Below are 26,516 nucleotides of genomic sequence, written 5' to 3' on the forward strand. Positions count from 1 at the left end.
TTGCTAGTTATATTGATGGTTTTAATCTTTGCAGAAGGTAAAAATGTCTCCTGGAAAAGACTACGTTGTTCTTCAGACTGGGCAGAAATTGCCCCTTATAGGACTGGGCACGTGGAAGAGTGAGTCTGGCCAGGTAAGCAGCAAGCTTGCTATTCATCCACATTATTGTTTCCATGTGTGTGCATGAACCTCACTTCTCTCCCCCCCTTCTTTTGATGAATGCTTTGGTCATACAGATCGCACGAATTTTAGGCCCTGGTTACTCTCATATATTCCTGTATTTACCTTTATGCATCTTGCTAATTATATAAGGACAAAGACTCGCTGAAGTTGGTGGGAATACTAATGCGTAGCTGAGGATGTGTGTGTATTTGTGGGAGTGGGGGCTTGATCCTAATTTAGCAGTCCATCCCGATTTAGCAAAGCACTCCAATATTGGTTAATTCACATTGACTTCACTGTAAAAGTTGTCACCGACTTCAGAGGAACTTCTTTACAGCTCAGTTCAACAGATCTTTGAAGGACGGTTGTGGTGGTTAGGTGCTATACTCGGATCTGGGACCATTACTCTGCACTGCTGTTGACTCCCGATGTGAACTCTGGCATGCTAGCTGTATCTCAGTTCCCCTTCTGTGAAATTAGGATAATAATACTTCTCCCACACACCTCAATATTGGCTTATCTAGTTTACTGTACATTCTTCTGGGCAGGAACTACCTTACAGTGAGTATGTATAATGCCTGGTACGGTGGTTTTCAGCCTGTGGTGCATGGACCTCTGGGGGTTTGCAGACTTAGAGGTCCACGAAAGATGAGTATGATCAATCAGAAGTGTGGGAATACCCAAACCCACGCTTACAATTCAGAGGGGTCTGCACCTCCATTCACAATTTCCAAAGGGATCTGCACTGCCATTCAGATCTTTTTAGGGGGCCTCACATTAAAAAAAGGTTGAAAACCACTGGCCTAGTGTAATGGGCCCTCTAGCATGGTGGGGTCTAGAGCACTGCAGTAGGACTGCTAATTGTTGTCATGTTTTAATTGCCTCTCCGGGGACCTGGACCATGGTATGGCTCTACTGTAAGTACAGATGTGAGAGGTTGCTGCTGTTGTGTAACCATCACACTGTCAGAAAAGCAAACGTGACGGAATTGCAGGCATCCAATTTTTTGACGGGACAAGTGCAAACTCCTTCCCAAGCTGACATACTGTGCTCTTCTCCCATACTGACGACAAATCTGAAAAGACAAATTGGAAAAAAAAAACCCAACTGAATCTCTTCGGAGCCAACTTCTTGTCAGGCTCCTTCTCCAAATGGTTAATGTGACTGCATACCAAGGGAGGAATGGAAGCAGAAATAAGGTGAAAGCTAAGTTTGGGAAGGTACAATATGAATGCTAAATCTGCCTTTCAAAAGTCCCGTGAGAAGATAGGCAGTCTCACTAAAAAACAACCAAAAACATAAAGCAAGAAAAAGCAGCTGTTTGGTGGGGTTATTTTCTTCCCCTGGCATGAATTTAATAGGTGGGCCTGATGGTGGGTACGAGACAGGTTGTGTACGTGCAAGGCATGACTTTTTCCAAACCTGAGGAGCAGGTAACATGTTTGTCCAGTCGTCCGTCTGTATTATATATTGAATAGCTGTTAATGGAATTAGAAGCGTAATTATGCCTGTGCGTCTTTTGTGTACACACTTTGAAACAGCAAGCCTGCGTGCACAGTGATGTGGACCCTGCCCCACAAAATACCTTGGAAAAGGTCTGCTTATCTGTCTAGCTTAGCTCTCTTCCATTGGGATGGCACTTACTGGCTGCAGGTTTAGCTGGAGCTAATGGGATGCACAAGCATAACTGCCTGCAGAGTCCCATGAAAGTCATTAGGACTCATTAGGATGCCTGCTCCCTTCAGCTGGGTGTGATTGAAATTATATTGCTGGATTGGTGTGATTGACAGGAGCCATAGTATCACGATAGACATCAGCATGTTAATACTTATGGATAGTTTAATTGCTAATATCAAGATGAGAAATCAGCATTTTAATGCATATGGATGGTTTAAGTGCTCTCCAAAAACTGGTGAAATATAATCCCGTATGGGATGCTAATCCTGGATTGCATTTAATCGTAGAAGAGTCATGGTGGTAGGGAGACAGTAGGGGACAAGGCTAATTGAGGTGTGTGTTCAAAATAGCAGGGCCCGGCTCCGGGAGCACACTGCATTTATAACGGGAGACGTGCACCGTTCTTAACTGAGTTTCCTCTATGGGTCGCAGGTTTAGGAGGACACTGGAAGTATCTTGTGCTCTTTTCTTCTTTTAGTTTCAACGTGTTTGAGAGAAGGAGAGTTGTTCTGTTCTTTCTCTGAAGTACACTGGATGTCCTTTAAGGGCTGCCAGCCAGAGTTTAGTTTCCTTTCAAGCTCAACCATTCCTGAATGACTTTAACCATTGAATAAGACTAAGAAGGCATGACTTTTTTTAATGACCCTAGATCATTGTTTTGTGCAGTTCACGTGCAGAAAAGCTGGAATTTGACTGAGGTAGACCCTAACCCTTCAAAGACTTGCACTCGCATGCTCCTGTGTGCATACACTTGCATGATATGGTGTGCAGTCCTATCAGGGGAACATATTTTTAATAACTCTTAAAGCATTAGGAAACTCTTATCTGTTTTCTTGCTGTCAGTCTGTGAATATTGTTTTCGTGGCTGTCTCTGACCTGGAACGTATCTCTCTTCTTGTACAAGCCGCCTGCTTTTCTGTAGATGAATCATAGTTCAGCCCAGACGATAGTGATTTCCGATATAGCACCTCACTAGTGCTGCTCTATTATATTATTCTTCCTAAGGTGCTTTATTGTTTTCCAATTTGGTTTAAAAATTCTCCCATCAAAATGCAAAAAACGTTCCTTTTCCTACGCTCACAGGCAAGCTCGGGTAGAAAAATTGGCATTTGATGATTTTACCATAGGAACAAGATGATGTGATTTCTGAATGGAGCAGAGCATCATACATCATTTTATGGAAACGCAGCGAGAATGAGATCAAAGCGATGGGTCTGTTCAGCCAGGACATCTATCATTAAGGATGGAACAGATTTTAATATAAGAGCTTGAGCAGCACTGATCCTTTGTTGCTTGCCTTCTTTCTTTTCCTCTGATCTGCAGCTATGGAGGCTTCTGCCACAGATGATGAGCTCTGAATGTTGCATATTTGATCTGGGGCCCAGGATAGTGCCACAAGATCACTCTTGGTTTGATTTGGGGGTTTTTGGTCGCGGAGAGCCAGAAAAGTGCACACTACTGCTGGCAAACTGACAGTAATCGAAGCTTGCAGAAAATAAACCCCGTAATTAAAAAAAAAAAAAAGAAAAAAAAAGAGCAGCACAATCTGAAAACACTGGAAGAAAGACTTCCAAAAATGATTATTTTAAATTACATTGTTTCTTAAACTTTGAACTCAGCAAAACGTTCAAACTGCAGCGTTGTCCAGGCTGCGGTGGAGGGGTGCGTTCCTGAAGAGCGATTTGCAGGGAAGGGATGACCTTCATGGGACCAAAATGAGAGACCGTATTTGGGAAGCCAGAGGTAGAAATGAATGCTGGGGCTAGGCTGGCTTTCTGTGCATCTCGTGATAGGCCTTCAAACTCATAGAAAGGGTTTCTGGTCTTGGAAATGTCCCCTTGTCAAAACTCAGATAACCAGAAGACGTTATAATGATCATAATAAGGGGGAGCTTTCTGGATAGTTGCAGTAAGTCAGCCAGCTCTGCCTGTCTAGATTTCTGTAGAGGATGGATGATGGGAATCGGGCACCTCCATAACCATCCCTTTATAATATGGTGTCCTTAGACCAAGCCTTTTCTGCAAACTGAATGTTTTAGTCTTGCTGGGAGACACTTGGGTATGTAACAGGTGACAAAATGAAGGATTTGAATTAAATCCTATTGAGGCTAGAGACAAATCTGTATTTTGGGGAGCATCCCCCACCCCGCCGAGAGTGCATCAATCTAACCCTGGGGTAAAATTCCTTCCCGACTCCAGATCTCGTGTCGGTTTGACCCTGAACAGCGGGGCAAGATCCTTTAGCCAGGAACCGCTGGTTTTGCTCCCAGCAGGACCATTAGCACCCTGCAGCCAAAGCCCCTAGCTTTGGCCGTAGCCAACAGTCAATGTCTCTGAGGAAGGCTTAAAAACCCCTGGCACATGTACCAGAAATGGAGCTGGGGCCAACCGGCAAGCCCAGAAACATGGGAAGTGCCCATAGGAGAACATGGGCGTAGCTACGCCGATGGCCTAGGCCATCCCTGAGCGGTGGCCGCCTAGCCTCTTCTTGCACACCTCCAGTGATGGAGGGAGTCTGCAGACTCCCACGGCATCTACTCCACGGTTTCCCTGCTCTAACAGTGAAGATGTTTTTTCCAGATATCCGATCTAAACTTACTTGGCTGCAACTTCAGACCATCGGTCCACGTCCTCCTTTCTCCAGCAAGAGAGAAGAGGCGCTTTCTCTTTTCTTCGTGGCAGCCCGTCAGGTATTTGAAGACTGCTTATCGTGTCCCTTCTTAAGCACCTTTTCCACAAGCTGCACGTGCCCAGCTCCTTCAGCCTCCTCTCATATGACTTGCTTTCCAAGCCCTTTATCATCTTTGTTGCCATCTCTGGACTCCTCCTAACTTCTCCACGCCCTTCTTAAAATGCAGATCCCAGAACTGCACGTGGCATCCAGATGAGGTTTAACCGGTGCCTAATAGAGAGGCATCATCACCTCCAATGTCTTTTAGCCAATGCTTTTATGGATGCAGCCCAAAACCACGTTTGCCTTTTTGTGCAGCTGCATCGCGCTGCGGGCTCATAGTTTGCGATCTGCCAAGACTCCCAAATCCTTGCCCATAGAGCTGCCATCCAGCCAAGTGTCCCCCACTTTATATTCATGCTCTTGATCATTCCTCGAAGGGCAGCACCTTGCATTTGTCCACAGTGAGCTTCACACTGGTAGCTGCAGCCTGGCTTACCGATCTAGAATCGTAGAAAATCATAGGAAATTAGGGTTGGAAGGGACCTCGGGAGGTCTGTCAAGATCCTCTGAATTGCACTCGCATCTTCCAGTGTGTCCACAACCCTTCCCAGTGTCATGTTGTCTACAAGTGTGCTCGAGAAGCTTTCTATGCCAGCATCTGAATCGTTATTAAACATGCTGAACAGCCCCGGGTCCAGGACAGACTCCACCTGAAACCTCCTGCCCTTCTGACATGGACCCATTAATGATTACTTTGCTTGCGCCTGTTGAGCCAGTTGTCTCTCCACCTTATAATAGATTTGTCCAGCCCCCATTTCTCCAATTTGTTCATGAGAAGGTCATGCGGGACCTTGTCTAAAGCCGTGCTGAAGTCCAGGTGCATGATATGCACAGTGTTTCCTTCATCCAGCCAAGCAGTCACCTTCTCAAAGAAGGGGATCGTGTGCTTGACACCATTTGTTCTGCTGAGTCATTGCTGGCTGGTTGCGATCAGCCTTTCCTCCTCCAGACGCTTGCAAATGTCCTTCCTTACAGAAATGCTTCAGTAGCTTCCCAGGTATTGAGGTGAGGCTAACTGTCCTGCAGTTCCCCAGGTCTTCTTTTTTTTTGCCTTTTTTTAAAGAGGGGCACTGTGTTGGCCCTTTTTACAGTCCTCTGGCCCCTGTCCCATCTCCCATGCATATGTGAAGATCGTTGCAAAGCACCCCGAGATCTCCTCTGCCATTTCCTTCAGTACCGTGGGATGAAGTTCATCCGGCCCTGCTGACTTGAATGTATTCAGACCCGTCAAAAGTTGCCTGACTTGGAGCAATGCAGAAGAGGCTATTTAGATGCCTCAATGCTACGTTTGGGAGTATATAAACCCCTCAGTTTCTGAAGGGAACTGGCAGATGGCACGTCTAATAATGGGTCCTGTAACAAGCTGGGACTTCTAGGCTCTGTTCCCAGATCTGCTGTTGACTGGTGTCTGTCTTGGCCAGTGATTCTCAACCAGGCTGCGATCCTGCCAAGGGTGCCAATCCTTGTGCCAAGAAGGAAGCCATTGCGCTGGGTGGCCTGGAGCGTGTGGTTGCTGCTCCTGCGCTCCCAGCAGTGCGCGAGCTGTGGGGCTGCACTTCTCAGCCTGGCTCTTCTCCCTCGCTCAGCTCTTCCCCCGCTCCGAGGGCTGTCGGGACGTGGCTCCAGTCGCCATCGTGTGAGTTGCCAAAGGAGCAGCTGCAGCAGCAGTGACCATGTTTGCCCCCACGGGTCCAGACTGGGGTAGGGAGGGAGCCAGTGGTGGGAAAAGGGTGTAGTAGGGTTAAGTCCTGCGTGTGCAACCCTCACCTGGCGCCCGCTCGCTGGAGCCCGCCTCTGCAGCTCCCAGCCGGGGTCCTGCTAATTCCAAGAAGCGATGGAGAGGTGCCTTGGCTACAGTGGCTGAGAGCCATTGCCTTGGACACAGCACTTGACCCCCCCTTGCAACATGGGCTTAACGACCGTGGCACGAGCAGGCTTGGTTTGGAAAGCTCTGCAGGACCCCCAAGCTCTGGCTTGGTAGCTGCAGACAGCGCAGAGCTACAAGGCGTTTGACTGTCTCGCTGCTCCTGTCAAACTGGTTTTTTGGCATGCCTGTTACTCTGACCATCCTGCTGCTCATGCTGTTAAACAGCTTTCCTTTCAGATGCATTTACTTTACACCTGTGCGGGCAGACAACAGAAAGCACCCTGTTAATACAAATGCTCTTCTTTTCTCAGTTACCATTAGTTTAATGGTTAGAAACATCTCTCGCATGCTTTAAAAAAAACCCTCTTGAGCAGACCTGGAAACCTTCCTAACTCTCAGAAACTTGTTTTTGGAATGGAACAAAGGCTCATTGTCTCCAGCTGGACTGTGTCGTGGCGGCAGAATAGGGAACACATGCAAATGCCCTGCTGATTTACACACGGCTAAATGACCAATCCTGATTTATTGGCCCTGGAAACGTAAGCACGCTGTCAGGAGACTACACCCTGGTGTCGGGCTGTCTTGCAGAGTCATGCTTACAGTATCGTGTCCTTAGGCACTGCTTGCTGAAAGCTGGGGCCTGGCTGTCAGGGCTCTTAAAATGTCACAGTCAGGCCAGCATAATATAACTGGCATAATCAGGATTCAAGGCAGGACTGAATTAGCAGTTATTGAGGGCGACCTTCCTGCTTTCTGTCCTTCCATCTTAATAGAAGCCATTGCACCGGGGGGACAGGGGACAAGCAGCTGGACAGGAGCCAGCAGCGCGCCCTTGGTGCCAAGAAGGCAATGGGCATCCTGGGCTGCATTGGCAGGAGCGTTGCTGGCAGATGGAGGCGGTGATCCTTCCCTCTGTTCAGCACTGGGGAGGCCACCTCTGGAGTCCAGTGTCCAGCTGTGGCCCCCATGACAGAAAGGATGTGGACATGTTGGAGGGAGTCCAGCGGAGAGCAATGAAAATGGTTGTGGGCTGGGGGGCAGGACTGGTGAGGAGAGGCTGAGGGAACTGGGCTTGTTTAGTCTGCAGCCTTCACCTCCCTGCCGGGGGGCTGCAAAGAGGACAGAGCTGGGCTGGTCTCAGTGGGGGCGGATGACAGGACAAGGAGCAATGGGCTCAAGCTGCAGCAAGGGAAGTTGAGGTTGGATATTAGGAAAAAACTTCTCACTGGGAGGGTGGTGAAGCACTGGAGCAAGGTACCCATCCTTGTCAAGCCAGGCCTCAAAGCCCCGGCTGGGGTGATGGAGCTGGGGCTGGTCCTGCTTGGAGCAGGGGTCGGATTGGATGCGACTCCTGAGCTCCCTTCAGCCCTCGTGGTCCGTGACTCATTGAAAGCGTTGCAGGAACCAAACTACATTTTGGAGGGGTTGTTGTTTTTTTGACCTTCAGTCTATACAGGTGATTGAAGACCTGTCCTACAGGATGATTTCTGGGTCCTCCTCAGAGTGATGTTTCAGTTCCATGACTCCTATTAATGTCGATTTTTTTTTTTTCTTTTTTTTTTGTGTGGAGGAGGCACAGTTAGATTGCGTGTAGCTTTATCAGGCCTCGAGAGCGATTTCACAATAAATGTCCTGTTTAGAGTAACCTCTTGAATAGAAAAGTCTTCATCGTAGTGAAAGTAAACATTGCCTCTACAGAGGAAGGGAGAACTCGTTGCCATCGTGCTGGAAATGTGCTTTGTCACTGGCTCAGGGAAGTTGGCCTTCAGTCTCCAGCTTTTCTCTCAACATGCCAGAGGCTTTAGTCAGAATATCCTGTCTGACTTCATTTTTCTTCCAGCAGCTGAAACAAATCTGGCAGGGGTCACAGCCTCTCCTCCCAGCTGCACTTTTCTTTTAATTCTGGTCTGCAGGGTAAACTGGACCATCAGTCATCTTTACGTAGCATTACTTGTTTTGCCGGCTTTGACATGTAAAATGCTGGTGCTTTGAATGAGTTGAAAGAAACTCTGTGTGTGTTTTTCCTTGAATCATCACCGTTTCCTCTTGTACAGGGATCTCCGCAGCTGAGAACAGCGCCCCATTATGCCCAGTCCTGTACGAAGTCAGTTTAACGAGCTATCAATCCTGATGTAAAAAGGCAAGGCTAAAGAGATGCCTCCGTCCACAGAAACAGTGTCCCTATCAGCGCTACAAAAGCTTTAACTTTAGATGCTCCTCCTTTGTCACCTTGTTAAAACAGACCGAGGCTTGTTGGGTAGGTCTGTACTCCGAGTTGTAATTGTGCTGTTGTAGATATGTGAGGTAGGCTTGGATGCCATCCTGGTGTGGGATGTTGGTGTATAAGCTAGTGACATCCATGGTGGCTAGGGGGGTATTGCTGGGAAGGTGGTTTATGTTTTTGCATTTTTGCAGGAAATCTGCTCTCTTGCATACAACTCGGTCTTTGAGTGCTGAGCAGTTTTAGGATGGACATCATGAAACCTGATATTTCTTCTGTCGGGGCTCTGTGGTTGGAAGTGATAAGTCTGCCAGGGTTCCTGTGTTTGTGCATTGCTCATGTTTGTGGATCTCTTGGGTCTAACCCTCAAAGGGAACTTACAAAACACCTTTTGCAGATGAGCCTATGAACTTCACTTCCTAATCTACTGGATACAAAAAAAAAAAATCATGGGCTCAATGTAGACCCTGGATTTATGACACATTACAACCTGCCTGATATCTGATTCATCAGGGACCTGCCACACCTGACCTTGTACCCTTTTCTTCCCCTCCCCCTCCTTTACTGCCCTTTGTCTTCCTAATTTCCAGCTAGTTACTTCTTCCAAGACAGTCTCTTTTCAACCTTGGAAAATTATTACTGTAGACTCTCCTTTACTCACCTGTGGCTTTTTTGTCCCTCCCTTCCCTGCTCTACCTTTTTGTTTTCCTAATTTTCACTTATTTACAATCTCACTGACATCCGGCCACACTTTCAGCTTCTTTCATTCCTTGGAGTCTCGGAACAGCAGACTTCCTACGTCTGAAGAAGGATGATTGCACCTGAACGGTTGCAAAAGGCAATCAGGACTCATAGTAGAGATGATATCTTTTATTGACCAACAAGATTTTCGCAAAAAAAAATTCTTTAATTGGAAGCCTATCAGGCACAAACACCCTTCATCCGGCATTGGAGAAAAGATTGTAAAAGTTCTCCTGGGTAGCAAAAGCTGAAAGCTTGCAAAGAACTTTTTCCAACTACTCAGTTGGTCTAATAAAAGATCTCACATCTACCCAAAGAACCTTGTCTGCCGATGTCCTTAGACCAACACAGCTACAGCCAAAAACGTGTAAAACAGACCTGGTGTTCAGGGCAGGATAGAGATGTGTAGTCAAGGACTTGCTCCCCACTGGAGAGTTAAGATAATAGGTGGTTCGACTGGGACAGGCTACCCAGGGAGGTGGTGGAGTCCCCATCCTTGGAGGTGTTGAAGCCCCAGGCAGACAAAGCCTTGGCTGGGGTGATGTAGTTGGGGCTGGTCCTGCTTGGAGCAGGGGTTGGACTAGATGTGATCTCCTGAGCTCCCTGCCCACCCTCGTCATCTGTGATTCTACACAATATGATCTTACCTTTCTTTCTATCGCTGGAAGAAGCAAACAGTGTCAGCATGTGTCTGTTGCTTATTTTAGAATAATTGGCCTTGTATTTTTATTTTTTATCTCTGTCTTAACCAAAAGCTGCTGGAAAAATTTGGAGAAGACCCTGTCCCACCTTGTCCAATTCTGGTGTTGTGCCTCACAGCTCACCTGAGGCAGGCAGGTGAGCGCATGCCCTGGTGTGTGCTAGCGTTTTACCAGAGCGCTTATGGACAGAGGCTGTTTCTTAAAATAGCAGCTTCATTGTAGAACAGGTGGAAATATCCGGAGTGAGAAAAACTATAGGAAAAGCTACTATGTGCGAAGGACTAGTATCCTAATAAAGTGGGATAGAGTCTGCATGCTGAAATTTTTTTGTTAATGCTTTGTTTTCTAATATAACTGCCCCAGCATGGTATGGATCATGCTGTTGTAGGCACGGTGCTGCTGATGAAAGCTGGAAAGAGCGTCCCAGTAGAAGTCCTGGGAGGAGTTGTACTTCTGGAGCAGCACAAACACCTCCTGGCATACCTAGATAACAAGGGGAGTAGGGCAGCTGTATCGTGCCTTGACAGCAAGCCACATCTTTGACCCGTGTCTTCTTCCTGCCCACAAGGAAGACTTATTTTTTCCTAATCCCTTTGGTGCACCTAGCAGTATTAGCCCTGCATGGTTCTTACACCTAGGCGAGGAAAGAGTTATGAAGGATTCATGACCTCCAAGGTGGGTCTCTGCAAATACAGATTTGAAACTACGGGTCTAGGCCTGAATATATAATTAGCAGGGTTTCTTTTTCTTTGTAGATCCACAAAAGGTCATTCCTGAAAACAAGACAGACATTGCCGTCTCGTGAACTTTGCCGGGTTAATCTCTGTTTCTGATTGCAGGTGAAGGAGGCAGTGAAGTATGCGCTCAGCGTAGGTTATCGCCACATTGACTGTGCTGCAGCGTACAGCAACGAAGCTGAGATAGGTGACGCCTTCCAGGAGAGCGTCGGGCATGATAAGGTGAAAAACGAATGGTGAATATAAATTGGACTATAAATAACAATTGCACTGTGAAAAAATGGCATGCTGCAGTGTAATTTGAAGTGTTCCCTTGTTATTTCTGACTTATTTCTTATTCCTTCTCCCAGAATTGTACTTCTGCAGGGCAAACATTGCCTACTTCTTTTTAGCTCCTACAGTTTATTCATTTGTCCGTGCCCACTGCTGACCCTTCCTAGTTTGCTTGCGTCTTTGCAGGTATTGGATTGCCTTACTTTTTACATCTGTTTACAATTCTGGGTTCTTAGCAGGCATGCAGAGCGTTAGGAATACTTCTTGCCCTAACAAAAAGCCAAGTAGAAAAAGTTGTGGATTATGGTTTTTCAGGGTTTTTTTTTTTCCTACCTTCTTTCCATTTGAAGCGCTCTTGGTAGGTAGGACGTCACTCCTGAAAGAGCGTCTGTAACTGAGCACAGTAACTGCAGAAGCTAGCTGAGGGTCAGAAATGGGACTCGTGAAACAGAAATACATGAATAACCTAATTTATACTGGAGTCAACTGAATAGTCTTTTCCCTTTGGCTATCTGTAGCTGAATAATGGCTCTAATGCCTGTTTTGACTGCATTTGTATATGGGGATAACACAGGGGGAAAAACCCAGGTTGCACTTAGTTCAGAAGAGATTCCCTGTGGAGACCTTGGAGACGTGTGTGTGGCTCCCCAGACTCTGAAGGTTACTAGAAATGTTGGGGAATGGAGGAGAGACTCGGATATTTCCATGTAAAATCTTATTTTTCTTCTTATTCTCCATCCTACACTTCTTTGGGTTTACAGTTCAGAGGTTTCAACACTAGCCCCTCTGAATTTAAAATATAGTGGTTCTCTGAGGAACTCTGGCCAGTGCCTTTCACTGTATTTACGTTGTCTTTGATGTGAGTTGTGCCAATAATTTGATTTCCCCCCCCTTCTTCTCTTTCTAAGCTCGTTAAAAGGGATGAGCTATTTGTGACATCAAAGCTATGGAATACGAAGCATCACCCAGAGGATGTGGAGCCAGCTCTAAAGAAATCTCTGAAAGATTTGCAGCTGGATTACCTGGACCTGTACCTCATTCACTGGCCACATGCCTTCGAGTGAGTTCTTCCTGGGAAGAGAACAGGGACGATGGGGGCCTTGCAGCACTATAGGCCACCTGATTATAAATGCAGATTTATTTCCTTGCAGCTGTGAAATCCTTGATGCAGCTGTTGCCTTGTGGTTAGTAGGGCTGACCTGAGGATGGTGGGGTTAGGGTGCTCCTCCACTGCAGGTTGATATATGCCGTTACTGACTCCAGTGAAGTTGTGCCGTTTTATTCCAGCTGAGAACCTGGGCCATTATAAAGGAAATCTTTTCCAAACATAAAATCTGTCCGATTGTGCCATCATCCCCCTAGGTCACCGGGATTGTGACCCAGATCATCTGGATCCAGTTCCTGGTTTTGCTGCTGATCTGCTGGGTAACCCTGGCCAAGTTGCTTCATCTCTCTGTGCCTCGGTTTCACTGCCCTTAAAATATGATGCAGATCCTTTACAAAGGAGATCAATATCATTGAGATCTATTGGTGAAAGCAACAGGAGCCAAGTATTAACATTTATGACTGGATTGGATAAAATGCTTAATCATGCACTGTGAGCAAGTGTAACCACAGGGAGACACAATAAACGTGACCTACTATGACATTTATATATTGGCAGCTGTAAGACTGAAGGAGGTAACAGCAGAGGACGTTCTGCTCCTACTGCAAGTTTACTTCTGTTGCCCCATGGATATTAATAGGCGACTGGCCAGTTAACCGGTTGTCACACCATTGAATTTCCTCTTTTGATAAAAGAGTAGGAAACCATTCATAGACACCCCAAACACGTTTATCACCAATAACTAGGGAATATAAGAAAGTACAAGGTGCAAGTTTCTTTGCTTCTTCGTTGCTGCTTCTCTGCTTCTTCTTTGCTTTAATCGAACTTCTTTGTCTCTTTCTTGCATCTAGGGGTTGCAGAATGGGCGAGCAATGGGATGTCCAGCTGTCCTGCCCTCAGGCCGAGGGGGGGAGGATGACTATTCTCAGGGGAGAAGTTGCTACACAAAAGGCTGAAAATTTGTGGGAAACTTCTCTTTTCTGTGGACCTCTGAGGACCAGTTTGGACTTGCTCCTCATTGGTCCCTGGGAGGTATCAGCTGAGCAAGACTTAATCCTCTGAGAGAGATTTGGTCCTTTAGAGGAGTCTTCCTGATACGTATATGGCTCACGATAGGATCATAGGAAAGTGGAGCTGCAAGAGGCCTTGCAAGATCATCTAGTCCAGCCCCCTGCTCCAGGCAGGATTATCCCTGACTAACCCATCCCAGACAAGTGTCTGTCCAACCTGCTCTTGAAAATGTCCAGGGATGGAGATTTAGACCGCCTGTTCCAATGCTTGACCACCCTCAGAGTCAGAAAGTTTCCCTTCATCTCCAACCTTAATTTTCTCTGCTGCAGCTTGAGGCCATTGCTCTTGACAGCCACAGAGAAGAGCCCGTCTCCATTCTCTCTATAACCACCCTTTAGATATTTGAGTAACCCTGTTCTTTCAGCCTTTCCTTAAAAGTCTTTCTCCCCAGGCCCCTAATTATTGTTGTTGCTCTCTGCTGCACTCTCTCCAGTCTGTCCAGATCCTTCTTGACATGTGGGGCCCAAAACTGGACGCAGGAGTCCAGGTGTTGCCTCGCAAGTGCTGAGTAGGGTGGCAGGATTGCTTCCCTTGGTTTGCAGGTGGCGTTCCTGTGAATATAACCCAGTATATTGATGGCCTTTTTTGCAACAAGAGCACACTGGCTCATGTTCAGCTGATGGTCCAGGGGAAGCTGAGCTAATGGGCTTTCTCTGAACAGGAACTAAAACTCATGGTTTTAGTTAAAACCACAATGTCACTAGGTCTCGAGATTTAAACGCTCATTGCAATACGCAAATCTAGCAGGAAAAACCTGCTTGCAGCTCTCATCTGCTCTCCTGTGCTTCTCTTTTCCCATGCATGATCTCAGAAGGTTATTTTTTTTAATGTTTTTTTCATGCTGGGCCTACCATTTGTATGAGCAAGAACTCTGTCCTCCTGCCACTTTTTCACAATCCCTTGTTTTTCAGCTGGGGTAATGTAAGGAAGCATGGGAATCCAATGCCTGGGTTAGTGATCCCATGCTGCTGTTAGAAAGCACGCTTTCAGCACACCAGAAAGCAGCTATGTTATGCTTTATGATGTTTGGGGTGTACGGAGTGGGAGCAAGTGGGTGGGCGCAGTCACGTCCTAAAGCTTCCCATCCCAGTTCGTGTTCCTCAGAGACGAATTATATGCTTTCTGCAACGTCTTGTGTGCATCCAGGCACTCCTAGCTGCTCTGTGTGCGTACGTGGGTCTGTAGGACTAAACTGGAAACACTCCTAACCCAGAGGTGGCAAGGTGAGACTTCAGATCTACACCCACTGACACCTAGGCCACAGTTTAGTTTTGCCCTTGGTGCCCGGGTGTATCTTGGCTAACTTGGTGTTACATCCAGCTCTGCTAGAGGTAACAGTCTTTTGGCAAATTACTTGAAATATGAAACGCACAAGATGTAAATCAGTTTTCCGTATGCTTGAGTCAAAGGTAGTCTCACCTCCGAGAGGACCTTGTAACGCATGCATTGGTCTGCTACAAGAATTTGGATAAACACTTCTTTTACTGAACAATTGCAGTAATAGAAATTGTCTTTTTAATGCCGTAGGAGAGGGGATAATCTCTTCCCCAAGAACCCTGATGGCATGATGCGTTTTGACTACGTTGACTACAAGGACACGTGGAAGGCGATGGAGAAGCTGGTAGAGAAAGGCCTCGTGAAGGCTATTGGGCTGTCCAATTTCAACAGCCGTCAGATTGATGACATCCTCAGCACGGCCACGATCAAGCCCGCTGTGCTACAGGTGAGATGAGAGCCCCTTTTTATGCCCGTTGGGCGAGGGAAGACTTGCTAGCTCGTTGGTATATGTCGGGCACACGTAGCCTGTGGTGCGTTCCTGCAGTGGCCCAGGCCCTGGCACCAGCACAGCAATGCAGGGGAAGCCTCAAAGAGGAGAGAGCCCCGTCCGTGCTTGATATAAGAGCTTCTCATGCTGGAGAACTTCCCTGGGAGAGGGTTTAAGTCTGTGGCCTTTGAGCTCTCTATGCTGGCTTGGCTAAATAGAGATTATAGAGCTTCACTGTTGGGATATCTGTCTAACTCGTGTAGCTTCAGTTCAGCTGGTCACGTCTGTAGGGATGAGGAGGAAGGTCACATTTCTGATAGGAGGGTCCCAGTCTGTAGTGTAGGAGGAGCCCTCTGATAGATAGGAGGGTCCACTTAGGGCTTTTCGGGGCAGAGCTGACATTATGCTTTAACTAGGAGGCTGTTGAGAGCTGGTGCACATTGTGGAGCACTGGTGTCTTGTATTCGTAGTGGGAAAAACTCTGCTAAATGTGCAAATGCCTGCATTTTATGCCAGTATCCCTTTGCGGGGCGTGTGAAATAACTTCACATAGATGCCACTGGAGATGCAGAAATGTCAAAGTGTCAGAAGCATGGATCAGAGCAACCAGGTCCTCATCTGAAACCAACACAAAATAACTCCACAGTTGCAGCCTTCTGGACAGGCACAGGTTTTGAAATGAGCCAGCGTTAGGATCAGCTACCAGCTGTGCAGTCCTTGATACCCTGATTAGGATTTCCTCATAACAAATGGCTGACGCAGCCCCCAAGTTCAAGTGGGATTTTAAAGGATCATGATGTCTTTCCAAGCCATCATAGTATAGACAGTAGGAATCAATCCCTGGAAAGACAGCCTTGCCTGTGCTGGCTAACACTGCAGACAAGCCAGCATTGCATAGGTGTGTACCCACGGTCCTGGTCCATCGCCTGGATAGTACAGCTGTTTGTGGTGAGGGTATAATTGCATAGTGGTGTTTTTGCTTTCTTTGAATGTATTTAAAAGTGCTCTATATTTACCCATGTGACCATGGAAGACTACTATGTTAATTGATTATTTTGGGCTCTGGTCATGAAGTTCTAGATGTCATAGTAAAAAAGGATTTGTGGGAACCTGTTCACTCTCCTAGAGTTTTGGAAATACATCATGACCTCTCTTTACTTTACTATGTGCTGGCTGAGCTTTTTTTTCTAACAGGGTTTCCAGAGAGTTTGGATTTGTACAATATAAGATTGAGTGCTATGCCAGCAGTATTCAATAAATGCATTTTAATGGGTGCTGGAGGTTTGTAGTGGAGCTAGACATGGTGTTTTTCAGGCTAAGGCAAGAATATGAATTTGCTGTGACCTGCTAAACCAGTGGTTTTCAACTTGTGGTCCATGGACTCTTGGGGGCCTGCAGACTATGTCTAAGGGGTTGACTAGGATCAATCAAAAGTATGTGACTACCCACACTTACAATTCAAAGAGATCCACACCTCCATTCAAAACTTTTTAGGGGTCCACAAATGAATAAAGGTTGAACACCACTGTGCCACCATGAGTTAACTTCTGGTTTCTCTTGATTTGTGAGTTGTAATATCACAGAGTTCCTCACAATCAATTTTGATTAGGGTGGTGATGGTGATGATTGGGGGTGGGGGGTGATGATGATGATATTCCCTGTGTACCTAGCCTTCAATTTACCGCAATGCTGTGTTGAGTTTGGCTGGCTGGCTGTTCACTGACTGTTGCTTTAACAGGTGGAGTGTCATCCCTACCTAGCCCAGAACGAGCTGATAGCTCACTGCCATAAAAAGGGGCTGGTAGTCACTGCATACAGCCCCCTTGGCTCCCCTGATCGAATGTGGAAGCACCCTGACGAGCCTGTGCTTCTGGAAGAACCCGGGATCAAGGCGTTGGCAGAAAAATATGGCAAATCACCAGCTCAGATCATCCTCAGGTAACTGACACCCGGGGGAGAGGGCAGTGCTCTATCTAGACCCTGCTGAAGCAAGTGGCAATAATTAAAAAAGCTGGTTGTTTTTCCTGTCAGTAGAAAATCATTGTTCTGAAGAGGACTAAAGCACACCTCATTTCATTATAGCTTAGATCTAGTGTAATTGGCCAGCCATTTTTTCTCTCCTTTGCACCCTCCATACCATAACATAGGGTTTTTCATTCTTCTGAGAGTCATGGAAGCTCTTCAGAAGGAAGTAAAGGTATTTGGCTATGTCTGGAATAGGATCAATGTCTTGCAGTCAACTTTTGTTTTATCCTTTGTCCCCCCTGGTTCCAATCACAACAACATGGATCTGGGGTTGGGGTTGGTTAGGCAGCTGGTGGAAGGACAGGCTCTTCTGTTCAAGCCTTTGGACAAGGGCTAAAGAGATTTGGGCTCTTTTCCTGACTCCCCCACAGACTTTCTGTTTTGATCCTGTGCAGTAGCTTGAGTTGAAGCTTTCATAGGTGGCAGCTCCTTCTTGGCGGTTCAACTTCGAGATGCGTGATGTAAAGATGTACCAAATCTGCTATGTTCTGGTCGCTCAACTTCGAGACGTTCGATGTATAGATATATCAAACATCTCAAAGTTGAACGATCAAAAAGCAGCAGATTTGATTATATCATAGAATCAATGAGTTGGAAGGGACCTAGACAGATCATCGAGTCCGACCCCCTGCCATGGGCAGGAAGGAGCACTGGGGGTGGCAGGGTCATAAGACCCCAGGCAGGCACCTATCCAGTCTCCTCTTGAAGATTAAAGATATCTGTATCTGATTAAAGATACCTGTATATCAAACGTCTCAAAGGTAAACGATCAAAAAATAGCAGCCACTTATGAAAGATGGGTGTGTGTGTTTAACTTTTCTTATAGATTAATCAGCTCAGTGACAAGTTTGCCCTGCTTCGGCTTGGGGTTGTTGGGTTCCAAGTAATAACCATGTTGGACCCCCCAAAAGGGACTGAAGGTCCCCATGGTAAAAGGAGATGGCACAAATGCCTCTCTGAGAGAGTACAGGCTGTATGTACGCATTCAGATAATTTGGGAGAATTCTTGCAGGTTTGTTCTTGGTAGAAAAACTTATCTGGAGCCGTGTGTACGGACACTTGAATGCTGAGGCCCGGAGAAGCAGAGAGCTGGCGCGGCTGGGGCAGATTGGGCCCTGTGTGTAGAAGTTAAGGTCTTTCTCTTCCTCCCGTGTTACCAGGTGGCAAGCCCAGCGTAACGTGGTTACTATTCCCAAGAGCGTCACCCCTGCCCGTATTCTGCAGAATCGCCAGGTGAGAGCTTGCTCCCGTCTTTCGAAGAGAGGATTTTGAGTGAGGCGCAGGTATCGGCAGTGCTTTTCTGTGGGGGACACCTAAGAGTTTCACAACTGCATAACAGCAAACCAGGCTGCCGAGCCCATGACTTACGAGCAGCACTGCAGTCATTGGTGTTTAGGTACAGAAGCAAAATAGATTCATCTGAGTTTTGAGCAACAAAAAGGCTTTATCAGCAAGCACTTGCTTTTCAAATAAATAGATCTTGCCATTTATAAAGGCAATCTCTAGTGCCAAGTTGTCTCATTAGATAAACGTTAGGTAAATAAGAATTTCTGTTTCTCGTGACATAATATTTCCCAAAGCTGCTTGGTAAAGAACAGTTGCTCTTTTGTCTTTACTGTCCATTAGGGGTAGTCGTGTGTTTCTGTAGGAAGCAGTCATTTGAATGACACGCTCTAACTGGACTAGCTTTATTAGAAGTATAGTTTTAAAGCTACTCCTCTCCTGCTCCAGATTAAAATAGAGATTGTGTATTTCACTTCAGAAGTTAGAGTTAATAACTCTGTTCGGGTGCAGATCTTTCTGCCTCAGATTCTTAGTTCGTACTTGTGGAAAACTGGATAGATAAGTGCAAAAAAAAAAAAAAAAAAAAAAAGGAGGGTCTGATCATGCAGCTCTCTTTCATATTAAGGCAAATGCTAATGACACCAGTGGAAATATTGAGCAGTGCCATTAAGCAGAATGAAGCTGTATTGATGCCAGTCTAGAGCAGCTGGGAACTGAATTTGGTGCACTGTGAAGCATTCATTCACCAGGCTGGCCCCCGTGATTTTGACTTCTCTGAGTTTGCTTTTGGATACCAGGAAAGGCTGAAGAGTCAACTCTGAGTAAAGACCTCAAAGTTTAGGCCTTTATCTAAAATTTTTGTTGAGTTGGCTCAACTAATTTAAATGAATACATGAGCGGAGGGGAAAGCCTGACTTGGTTCCATTACATTTACGGTCCCCCTAAATAGGACCCTTAATTCTTACTCTAACACTATCACAGTTTTGCCCCCGATGCTCGTGCTAGTTACTGAGATGTGAAATCAGGGAGTCGGCGCGCTCTCAAGTTGCAGCTTCCAATGCAGTTATTCTTGTCAATATTATTTCACACGCTACGTTTAATTTTACTTTTCTTTGGATTTAAATGTAATCATTAGACTCTCTGATACCGCCCTGAGGTTTTACTTTTACAGTCCAGACAGGAATGCGCGACAGTTACAACTTCAATGATTCCAGCCTCCTTTTCCTTTGTATCTTATTTTTGAAAAGGGGGGTTGCTGTTGCTCGTGTCTTCGGATGGCATTTTGGAGTGGTTTCAAAGCCCCGGGTCTGTGCTCCGATTTCAGTTTCTTCTCTGATTTGTTGAGGCACATAGATGCGAACCTCTCTGCTGCAAAGCCAGCTACCTATTTCTGCATTCTCTAGAGAAGATCGGGGCAGAAGGAGGTCGGCAGGAATTGTTAGGAGCATAACAAAGCCGGGTGGCAAAGTTGAGAAACAACTAAGAATGGAAACCGCCGTTTTAGAAAAAATGTCTTTGCTCTTTGTTTTAGGTGTTTGACTTCAGCCTCACGGATGAAGAGATGAGCTCCATCAGTAGCCTGAATAAAAACTGGCGTTATATTGTGCCGATGATTACGGTAACTTCATTTTCCTGTTCTTCTGGCGGTCGAAGCCCCATGTGCACACGTGCATATACGATATGTGCTTCTTGCAGGTCTTCCTGCCTTTTGCCATTGCTTGTCAGGACTGTGTGTGGACAAAACACTTGATCTTAGGGTAACAAAGCTGGAGAGCATTTTAAATAAAGATTGGTGCCGGAGTTGCATAGGCCTAGGTGGGGAACCTGGTGCATGTGTTAAATTTGTGAGTTTTAGTGTCCTCCATTCCTGCAGCTTGCCCAAGGAGCTGTAGAAAGCTGAGGGAAAGTCAGCTGGCTTTGCCTAGGGTAGAAAGAGCAAAAGGGAGGGGGGTGGTGCTGGTTTCTGCATAGTCCCTGGAGGTGGATTACTGAAGAAATGCTGCCCTCTTCCCTCCCCAGTACCACTGTCTTCTCCTTCTTTTAAGACCACTGATTCTTGCTGTTTCTCCACGCTGATCCTTTTACCGATGCAGACCTGATTCCCGTCTGGCTTTGGATCTTGTCTCATTGCTCCTCAAGTTTGCTCCCCTTGAAGTAGAATTATGCTATAGTCTTCCTTGTTCTTTAAAAACAACTGCTGCTATACCTACCTCGGTGGCTATAAATCCCTCTCCCTTATTTCTCACTTTTCTAAACTCATTGAATATACTTGGTGCAGCCGTTGCTACAATCTCCTCTTCTCCGGTTCCGGGAGTCCCGTTGCCTCTGCTCCACTGACCTGTACTCTATCTTTGTTCCCTTTTACATGTTTACTGCTTTGAACCCTGCTTGTTGTACTCTTCTTTTAGAAATCCTGGCTTTCCTTTTTCCTGTTGATACCAGTTTCTCCCTAGTTCTCCTGCGTATCCAGTCATTCCTCCTGTGTCTCTTGCTTCCTCTTTCCCCAAGTGCTCTCCGATGCCTGACTCTTTCTCTTGACCTAGTCCCAGGAGGGAGGTCTTGCTGCTGTTAATTGTAGCTTGGCTAATCCAAACTCCTTTTGTTTCTTTTAAAGACCTCTGTCTGGTGTCCTGGGTGAACACACCACCATCCTGTCCACTGCTTGCATTTGTACCTTACGTGCCCTCTGACTTTGCTTCTGACTGAGCTCTGGCGTTGCTCCATCCAAGTCATGTTGTTCCTTGCTCCATGATATTTTGAAGAACCAAAGTCTCTTTGTCTGTCCCTGTTGCTGAACTGCTCACTCGGGTCCTCCTCATTTCCTCTGCATGACGACTGTGTTGCCTCCTTCCGCTCCAGACATAGCGCTGCGACTTGAAGTGCCGTCAGCCTCGCTCGGACTGAACCGCAGATGCCAAATGTTTAAGTGGCTCACGCTTTTTTCTGGTGTGTCTTAACGCCGTAGGACTCTCATGTGGAGAGGATAGTGGCAATATAAACCAAGTAGATGGAGTCATTCCCCATATAAATTTGGAAACTGTCACTCGTGCTCTGTTGCTTTGTTGTTATTCAGAACAATCTCCCCTGGGCATATCTGCCTGTGAACTGGTCTTGGAAGAGCTGACTTGATGTGGGTCTCTTATTTAGGTTGTCTCTCTGCCTTTCCGGTGTAGGTGTCTTTCTCTCCAATCCTTCGTGCAGGTCCAGGGCACCATATAAAGGTGACAAAGCCGTGGTACAAATGGTTTTGCTAAATTGCACGTAGAAACTCAGAGCGCTTAAATGCCAAACCTACGGCTGCTAATCCTGACAGAGAAGGGAGTGTTAGGGTTAGCCTGGACTCGCTCCGTGCAATAAGCAGCAGTTTTGCCCGTGGTGCCATTGAGATCTTCATGTATGCTGAAGGATCCTAGGAAAGCCCAGTACCGCCTGCATCAGCAGCTCAAGATTTTCTTCATCCTTCTCTGTTCCCTTATCCTCAGAAGTTACCAGTGGCTGATTTTGTCCCTGGGAGTCCCTTAAAGCGGGTGCTTCTGCAGCATAGGCTGCATTTAATGTTTCCTTTTCTCTTTTTGGCTGCCTTTTCCTAGAGCTTTGGGGAAATGTGCGTATTTCCCTTGCTGCCCCATCCGCTCCCCTGCTTGGAGCAGATGTGCTGTAGGCACATGATGCGTGCTTCTGTCAGCGGTGAATCCTTTTTTTTTTTTTTTTTTTATAGCTGTTATTTTTAGCAGGATGGATCTTCAGAGTCAAATCTTCATCAGCAGTGGGGCACCCATCAGGTCTCCATCTGTTCTTAACTGACACCCGTTTGCACTTCCAGGTCAGAAATGTGTGCACTGAATTGCCAGCTGGCCTGCAGAGAGAGCTGTTAGAAGATGCACATGCAGGGATTACAGGCACACCTGTTGCTGGCACTACAGACCTTGCTGTACAAGCTGCTAATAAAACATGATGCTAATCATTCACAAAATGTGCTAAGAACATGTACCTGGGGTTGAACTAGCAGCTGGGATCATTCAGGTGCCTTTGTCCCATGGAAGAAGCTATCAGCATCACAGTGATTCGCTGAGTATCTATTGAGATGAAACATAATAGTTCAAAGGGCTTCACTCATCCCACAGAAGAAGGCTAAGTGCAGAGCAGCTGGGCTTCAGAGGCACTTCTACCTTGGACAACAAAAGACAGGAAAAAATGAGATGGGGGAGAATTAAAATGCAAATCTATTGGCCTGAGGTCTGAATGAGACTCTCTCCCCTGCATCCCTTTTCAGTAGTACTTTCATCATCTCTTTTTCAAGTCTTTCATGCCTGTATTCTCAACACATCTAATAGGTTGTAACCAGGCTTTCACGAATATGTTGCTAGGTCACAATTGATGGACACATGCTGTTCTTGTTTTATCATGGTACCGTGAAGCCAAATGGACCAATCTAGCGCAGAAAATAAGGGCATGATTTAGAAATTGGGCTCTTCAATCTATATTCAAGCAGGTGTTGTGAAGTTTTTATTCCTTTAAGGTCTGGATCAGCCCTGTAAAGGGGCAGGAAAGCATGTATAGCCGTATCAAGTTTTTGCTTCAAAAAACAAATGGGTGACAAAGCGACGTGTTTAGTCAAGGCTGCAGTCTATCCATATGCATTGACTTACTGTGCTCTGAAGAAGTAACTACTTGTGGTCTTGAGCTTAATTTACTTTATTTTAAATTATCTGAGCCTGATGCAAAGGGCAATAGGTAACCTTCACTCTCTAACACCCCCTAAAAAACAATACAAGAAAATGCTTCCCCCTTCCTACCCTTCAAGACCCACTGAAAGGACCAGATACCGGGCAGTGAATATTTCACTACTTGATCCTTATTGAGCCAACCCGATTCATAGAGAAATCGTAGCATAAGGTAGTTGCTGCTTTGGCCTTGATCATTGGTGAGGCTTGTATTGCTAACAAGAAGTGCTGCCCTCTGCAGAGCAACTTTAAAAAGGAATAATTGAGCAGGCAGAAAATAAATGGGTACAAGAGTGTGGTTTTTGGGGGGAGGGAGGAGGAGTTGCTGACTTTCCAGTCCAAGGAAGACCATGTTTCCCACTGGAGACTGTAAAGAAACTGCAGATCCCAAGTGCTGTCCCTGGAGAGTGCTGTGGATTTGATTTTTTACAGATGGTCACATTTTGTGGGTGTGTTAAGTTGCCTTTTTTCTTGAGAAACAGGGAAGCCTGATGTACTGGTTCTCTGCTCCTCAGTCCCTTCCGAGTGCCCTCTCGTGGCCAATGTAAAAATGAATCCTGCTGCACTGTAAATAATGCATTAGTAGGGAATCCAGTTGCTGGTTTCAATGAGGTGTTTCATATCGACAGCTTCCTCGCACCAGGATGCAAATTTACAAGTAGACGTTGGCTTCAATCCTAAAATGTTTCCTGCTATGGTCCCTCCACGGAGATCGGAGTGATTTTATTTATTCCCCCCCACTGTCCCTGCTCCTTCCCATCTGCTACTTGCCTGGAGTTGTTAGCAACTTCATAAAAAGAAGCTTGGAATCTAAAACGTGCATCTCTCTTGTAAGTCATTTTCTGACACGACACTTAAACGCATCTCCTCAAACCCCTGCGTTCAGGACGGGAATGTGGGTAAAGCCGTGGTCCCCCTCAAGTCAACAGGAGTGTTGCCATTGACTTCAGGGGAGTGTGTCCCGCTGTTTCAAGTCAGCATCTGTGAGTCGGAGCTCCCGGATCAAGAACCAGCTCTGCTACTGGGCGGCACTGGGACGTGGGAGACCTGGGCTCCACTTCTGGCTCGCCCAGGGCAACCTCACAGGCCAGTGGCAAAGTGACTTTACGTTTTGTTTTTTTTTTGGTGCCTTGATTTTTCTTCTCTGTAAAATGGGAATAACAATGCTGACTTTATTTTGTAAGTGCTTTGAGAGCTGCAGATGAGAGGGAGCAGAGCCTTATTTAGTAATATTGTCTATGTGAGCCAAAAAGCACCTTATTTTGCCTCTGTGCATCCAGCTGTAATACTAGGATTATAATGGCACTTCACAGGACAGTAGCTATTACTAATGTATTTCTGAAATGCTTTTGAAGCGCACAAGTACTTGGAACACTTATCCAGTAATAGTTAGACATCTCAAACCCTAATTATTCTTATTTCCGTTCCTCAAGCCCTCACCCCTGGAAAACTGACTTTTGCTGAAAAAACTCTTGCGGAAAGAAACAGCTTCCCAATGGCCCTGTGCCCCTTTTGAGAGAAGGGAGAAAGGTGGTTGTTAATCAGCTCCTTTTTAAAGACTGGGGCATACAGTTCTGCACTGTTTAAGGTTTAATTTTAAAACAAGAATGGGACTTTGATCTTTTTGACATTGATTGTCTGTCTCTTTTTACAGGTGGATGGAAAACTTGTAGCGCGAGATGCTGGACACCCCCATTACCCGTTCAATGATCCCTATTAACTACAGTAATGAGATGTTAGAGCAGACTCCTTGGGCTGCTCTACGAGCTAGCTGTTGTCGTATTTTATTATGCAGTCTTTGCAAATAAAATCTTCTGAATATCTGGTTTGTGTTGGCCTGCAGGATAGTGCGCTGCGTATAATCTACCCTCTTCCTGCAGGTATTGCAGTGGCCTGGTCAGAGCAGCTGGAGGGGCATATCATGATTCCTAGTTAGTTCCTGTATTGTAATGTGAAATATTCACAGGGTGGGGATGACAAACCAGACTCTAAAGCTGAAATTCAGGATAATACACTTGTGTAAAGCAGTTGTCAAGGCTTTAGCTATTATGCTAGAATTTGTAGGTGGGCACGGAGCAATAGTAATAATAAAAAAAAAAAAAAGTAACTAACTGCTTAATCCTGAATTTCAGTCATTTCCTAAATGAAAAGCAAAACTTCCCAGGTGACTGTTGTGTTCATGTGTGAAAGCATTGATTAAAACCCACATTTAATTCCATTCTCCTTTTGGACTCTTTGTGGGAGATGTAGAAATATACTTCTTTTTTCCAGTTGCATTTGCCTGTCTGCTACAGAAAATAAATGCACAGCTGGGAACAATCTTCTGCTCATTTCCTGCTCCTTGGTAGTTGGAGAGTTTCAAATCTGGCCAAGCTCTGACAGCACAGTCTGATCAGTTGAGCACAGGACTTGAAAATAAAGGGTTACTGCATACAAGTGCAGTCACCATCTGTGAGTCAGAGCTCCTGGATCAAGTACCAGCTCTGCTACTACTTGTATGGCCTTGGGGATGTCATTTAATGTCCCGATTATCGCTTCCCCATTGCAGTGTAGAATTAATATTGACTTACCTTGGGAGCACAGCAGATTTAATAGCTTTTTTTCCCTTTGCTCAGTTAACTTCAAGGGATTCCTTAAGTTTTCAGGTCTCTTTTCAGATAGTCCATAGGCAATTCTTGTGTTTTGTTGCCATGAGAAGGAAACCACTCTAACTGGTAGTAGGTGAGAAGTAATACTATTTATATTTCCCCAACGGCTGGTAAGTACAACCAAAAGTAGAAGAGAGAATTCACATACTCAACAAATAACTTTAGAAAAAGAGGCAGAAAATAATGGTGGGGTTAGTTATCGTGGCTTTTGTATAACTGAACTTGTTTTGCTTTAAGACGAGCAAAAGATCATCTTGTCTGACCTTCAGCATAGCACAAGATCTCAGCGTTCCCTGCACAGACCTCCTTGGTTGGTGGCTGAGCTACAACTTTGAGAGATGTTCAAATGAAGATTTTTTTGTGTGCCTTCTAAATGATCTCCATTGCTTAGTAAATCTTCATAATACAGTTTACATTTAAACTTGTGCTAATGCAGCAACGTGTCATAACTGAACTGCTTTTGTTTAAGAAACGAGGCCTTTTCTTTAGGGGAAAAAATATCTCTGTTCTGTTTTTTTTCTTTGACAGCCGACATGTTTGTTCTAATTATTGTCCAGGGTTAATCAAACCTGGGTAACTGAGATCTGAATATTATCTTGCTGCTGATCGGTAGTATACTAATCTCTGCTATAGGTTGCTTTCCTTTACAGACACTATGCAAGAGAGATGGCACTCTGTAAGCTCTTGGAGCACTAGCTGTTCCTTTGAAGGAAGATTTTGTGCCTGTTTATTACATTTTGTCTGCTAATTGTGTGTGCTTTCAATAAAGATGGTGATCAGCA

At 45.7% G+C, this 26,516-nt stretch overlaps 1 protein-coding gene across 1 annotated transcript; it reads left to right on the plus strand.

Annotated features, from left to right (window-relative positions):
- AKR1A1 (aldo-keto reductase family 1 member A1) lies at positions 1 to 26,516 on the plus strand. The gene is made up of 9 exons (XM_019531341.1): positions 1 to 133; positions 10,942 to 11,061; positions 12,021 to 12,172; positions 14,816 to 15,011; positions 16,792 to 16,991; positions 18,239 to 18,311; positions 19,894 to 19,980; positions 24,741 to 25,527; positions 25,562 to 26,516. Exons 1-8 carry the CDS (start codon positions 44 to 46, stop codon positions 24,804 to 24,806), a joined length of 984 nt encoding a protein of 327 aa, XP_019386886.1. The 5' UTR covers positions 1 to 43; the 3' UTR covers positions 24,807 to 25,527; positions 25,562 to 26,516.

This window comes from Crocodylus porosus, unplaced genomic scaffold (genome assembly GCF_001723895.1).
Source record: "Crocodylus porosus isolate Cpor-Errol unplaced genomic scaffold, CroPor_comp1, whole genome shotgun sequence".
Classification (NCBI taxonomy): Eukaryota; Metazoa; Chordata; order Crocodylia; family Crocodylidae; genus Crocodylus; species Crocodylus porosus.